General features: G+C 37.5%; 1 protein-coding gene across 1 annotated transcript; it reads right to left on the reverse strand.

Annotated features, from left to right (window-relative positions):
• Positions 1 to 245: 245 nt before the first annotated feature.
• LOC126298980 (uncharacterized) lies at positions 246 to 4,473 on the reverse strand. The gene is made up of 3 exons (XM_049990603.1): positions 3,776 to 4,473; positions 1,786 to 1,944; positions 246 to 530 (listed from the first exon to the last, which is right to left on the reverse strand). The coding sequence occupies exons 1-3, from the start codon at positions 4,440 to 4,442 to the stop codon at positions 295 to 297; spliced, it is 1,062 nt and encodes a 353-aa protein (XP_049846560.1). The 5' UTR covers positions 4,443 to 4,473; the 3' UTR covers positions 246 to 294.
• Between the last annotated feature and the right edge of the window lie 507 nt (positions 4,474 to 4,980).

Consider the following 4,980-nt stretch of genomic DNA (forward strand, 5'->3'; position numbering starts at 1 on the left):
CAATCAATCTTTACACTACAAAACTCTACTCATAGCATAAAAATGAATTCTTCATGTTTAAATTTAAAAAATACACATAAAAATGTTAAGACTATCTCTGTTGGAAACCTGAGCCAGACACCACATGCATGCTTACATAAGTCTCTAAACCACCTCCTGTGAGGTAAATAAAGTTACGTACATTACTTTAGAGGCCGTAATTTGCCAATATGTCTAAAATACAAATGAAATTCCCCTTGGCATTGAGCACAGGATAAGTGAAAAGAGTCATCATGTGGCTAAATTTGCATCCATCTATTTGTCGTCATTGACATTTGCATCTTCACTGAGCTTCTCGTTGTCCTGAACGACATTTCCATCATCGTTCTCTTCATGCGAATTCAAACGATCCATTTCATCTTTTATGGTGGCAGCAGCAGGCTCAGTGGAAGCATTTTTGTCTTGTATCCCTGTTGCTATTTCATGTAACCCATCTTTCTCTGGCAACTGTTGAGTCAATGTAGGCTTTTCTTGCTTTTGCAGATTGTTTTCTAAAAATAAAAGAAAAGAAACCACAGGTCTAGTGTACATCACAGTTATTGTAATAAATAGGGTGTCGAATCTGTGGGTAAATATACAAAAAATATATTAACTGTAAGACACTTAAAGGATACACTGTGTCAAGCTGCCTATAGCATACTGTGCTTATTTTCTCATAATTACACATTATAAGGTTCTTTCAAGACTGAAAAACAAGTGACGTCTGCCAGTTATTATCATTCTTGGGAGAAACTCCATTTTGTTCTCTGAGTCACAAGTCAAACATAGAAGATTTTATGGGCTTTCAACAAATCATTTGCCAAACGTAACTCATTGACAACTGGTTTAGTATAGCACAACTAGTAAGGTTACATACAATGAAAAATGTTAAGCTTAGTAGAAAAAAATGAATGACAAGTAAACAAATATTTCTAGGGTGCTGTATGCTCCATAATGCTGTTAAGTGTTGAAATTTCTTTTTATGTTGTATCGTGAAATGCTGAAAAATATAAATGACGTATGTTCATGTGCATCTGTGATTCATGAGTTAATATCATTCATGTGTGGAAATTTATATTTTGTGCAAACTATTTCTGATTCACTGAGAAATTCAGAGTTTCCAAAATACAGATGAACATAGAAGCTTGACAATTATGATTGTGCCCAGTTTCATTAAGATTTGCTTACTGGAAATTTAGATATTTTCATTAACCTGAATTAGAAATTTATGCATGTGGCTTCAACTAATGAGTGCAAGTCAGTAACTAGCAGTGCCGTAGGGACAGCACAACTTACTGAGTGACAGCAGATATTTCATACTGCTTTTAATGGAACTCATCTGTTTAAATGTTGTATAAAGTATTTGGTATTGTATGTTGCAGAAAAGCAAACAAATATCATAAACAAATAAATTGTTGTTTTTCATTAACTATGGACATAACTTCACATCATTGTAATTGCATCACAGAACAGAAAAATCGAGCTGAATGTGTATAAAGCATAGGAAATAGTGTTAAATACACAATGCTGAAAGGGAAATACTTAACACCGAAATGCGCAGACAAAATGTCAATTCTGGTTTCACAACATAATTGACTTTACGGGCAACATAAAATACAAATAAAATTCCTCATGACATTGAGTGCAGGATGTATGACAAGAATCGCCATGTTGCTAAATTTGCATCCATCTAGTTGTCGTTATCAACATTTGCATCTGCATAAAGCTTCTCACTGTCCTGAACTACATTTCCCTCATTATTCTTACCTTGTATATTCAAACGATCCATTGCCTTTTCGATGGTTGCAACAGCAGCCTGAGTGGAAACATTTTTGTTTTGTATTCCTGTCGCTATTTCATGTAACTCATTTTCCTCTGGCAACTGCTGAGTCACTGTACGCTTTTTGCGCTTTTGCAGATGTTTTTCTGAAAAAAAAAGAAACCCACAGGACTAGCTTATGTCAGTTATTGCAATAAATGGCATATAAAATCTGTGGGCAAATGTAGAAAAAAATATATTAACTGCAAAACACTTCAAAGACAAAGTTTGTAAAGCACCCTATGACATACTGTGCTATTTTCCCATAAGGACACATTGTAAGGTCCGTTCGAGACTGATAAACAAGTGAGGTCTGGCAGCTATTATCATTCTTGTGAGCAACTCCATTACTTTCTGTATGAATTGCTTACCAAACACAGACCTCTAACAAATCCTTTACTACAGATAACTCACTAATAACTAGTTTAGTACAGAATACCTAGTAAGATTGCATACAATGAAAAAGTTTAAGCATAGAATAAAAAAAGAAATTACAAGTAAATAAATATTTCTCAGATTCTCTATGCTCTGCAATGCTGTTTAATTAATGTAATTTCCTTTTGTATTCTTTCTGGGCTGTAGCAAAGAATTAAATGAAGTATGTTGATGTGCCTCTGTGACTCATGAACTAGTAACATTCATGTGTGAAAATTCATATTTTGTGCAAATTATTTGGTAATCACTGAGGGATTCTGAGTTCCCAAAATTTAGCTGAATATAGAGGCTTGACAATAATGACTTTTCACAGTCCAATTAATATTTTCTTACTGTAAATTCAGATAGTTTCATTAACTTGAATTAGCAATTCATGTACGGTATGTAGCTGGAACTAGTAGTGCAATTTCAAATAAGGTACCACTTACTGAGTGGTAGTAGGTAGCATATTATTTTAACATGTATAAATCCACAACTAGTAGTGGAGTGTCAAATTAGATACCACTTACTGTGTGATGGCAGGTGGTGGTGGTGGTGGTTAGTGTTTAACGTCCCGTCGACAACGAGGTCATCAGAGACGGAGCGCAAGCTCGGGTTAGGGAAGGATTGGGAAGGAAATCGGCCGTGCCCTTTCAAAGGAACCATTCTGGCATTTGCCTGAAACGATTTAGGGAAATGACGGAAAACCTAAATCAGGATGGCTGGAGACGGAATTGAACCGTTATCCTCCCGAATGCGAGTCCAGAGTGCTAACCACTGCACCACCTCGCTCGGTATGTGTGATGGCAGTAATATTGTTAAATGTTTTCATATTGTCTCTAATAGAACCTATCTCCATAAATGTTAGATAAAATATTTGTTGTTACACGTTGCAGAAAAGCAATCGAATATCATAAATAAGTAACATGGAGGTTTTTCACTAAATATGAACATAACTTCATATCATTGTAATTTCGTCACAGAGGGGAAAACTAGAGGTGAATGAATGTAAAATATAGGAAATAGTATACTCAATTTTGAAAGAGAGAGACAAACTGAAATGCGCAGGAAATGTCAGATTCTGGTTTATGATGCAGTCCTTTCAGAATAACACACGACAAATATAAGAAATATATACTTTACGATTCTTAGTGTGCTTTAGTATTTTGAAATTTTCTTCAGTCTGAATCACAGTCGAAAGCGATTAGTACATCTTGCTGATCCAAAATCATAAAGCAGACTTAGAAATCAACCACATTCTCTCAAAAATACAAATTTCTTTTGTGATTAAGGAAGGTTTTCAGCGATCACATGATACAACTACTTCAAATCTTGTTGGCAACAATGTATTCACTAGTTGTCTCCAGGTAGTAGCATCGAAATTTATTAGACTGGCAGATCTCTAGTGCAAGTCATGAATATAGTAAAACAATTACGGGAAGCATTACAAAAACATCCACAGATAATATGTAGCGTAATATGTTTAAATTGTTATCCGAAAATTTTCAAAAGCATTATACTCACTGGGGCCTGTGGTGACACTTTCACCGGCTGTGTGTGGTGCTGCATGTGACGTGTCCTGCTCATCTGTGGATGTGGACTTTGATGGACGCTGATGTGAACGCCCTGGCTGTTTGTGTGACTGCTTTGAGTGCTTGCGTTTTGGAGCACCTCGGGGTCGTTTCATGTGAACAAGTTCTGGATCTCTGTGAAACTCATTGCACTCGTTGCAGTGAGGAATGACATCGTATGGTGTGTCATCAATTACCATAAATTCCCCAGGCTGGCCATTTGCGATATCTACAAGCACACGAGTATAAAGTTGTTCCTGCAACATCATAGCTTGCTGGCGTAGACGACGATAAAACGACTGGGTTGGATGTGGATTATCTGGGTGCATTGGTGGATAGACATCAGGGAGTGGAGGGTAGGAATGTGGCACATCACCTTCGAATGAAAGAGGATTTGGCATTTCATCGAAGTATGCAGGATTGCAGATAATACCATCTGGGAAGTAAAGCTGAACACGGATCAAGCGTGGAGGTTGACCGGCCACAGATGGATCCGCTTGTGCATCAGGAGGGTTAACAAGTATATCAAACCCAATCTGATATCTGAGGTAGTATGGACGCCCAGGAAAGTAACACATAACTGCGTTCCATCGTAATTCATTGCCAGGCTCAGACGACATAATGCCCTGAAAAGTGATCCAACTGACACTATGAAACCGACTGCAACTCGAGCAAAGCACTAAGACGCCCTTCGAATAGCTAAGACTAGTCGCACTATTCACCGAGGTCTCACTGAAACTGAATGCCAACTGCGTTATTCGTACTGTAGGAGTAGTCGTATAGTGGGGGCTCATAGGCAGTAGTGGGAGAAGTCGTGGTGGGAGAAGCTACATGGTGGGGGAAGCTACAGGGTGAGGCAAGCTCAGGCAGGGCCCCCAGAACAATGCCAACACACGCTTTGTAGTGTCCATATCCAATCCCATAATAAGTTGTCGGTCAGCTTAATTGGCAATGGTCGAGAGTAAAAAAATAAAAGTGAAATTTATTGATGACATTGCAAAACGAAACAGTTTATTGGCCGTAAAAGGACTGAATATATTTAAATAGACTCTTCTGTTCGTTTTGGGAATCCATTATACGTACAGCAGGATTATTATCTTACCTTGGATTATTTTAGGCTGTCTATATTACAAAAAATAACATTGCAGTAAGTGTGCA

The sequence above is a fragment of the Schistocerca gregaria genome, chromosome X, assembly GCF_023897955.1.
Source record: "Schistocerca gregaria isolate iqSchGreg1 chromosome X, iqSchGreg1.2, whole genome shotgun sequence".
NCBI classification, from domain to species: Eukaryota; Metazoa; Arthropoda; class Insecta; order Orthoptera; family Acrididae; genus Schistocerca; species Schistocerca gregaria.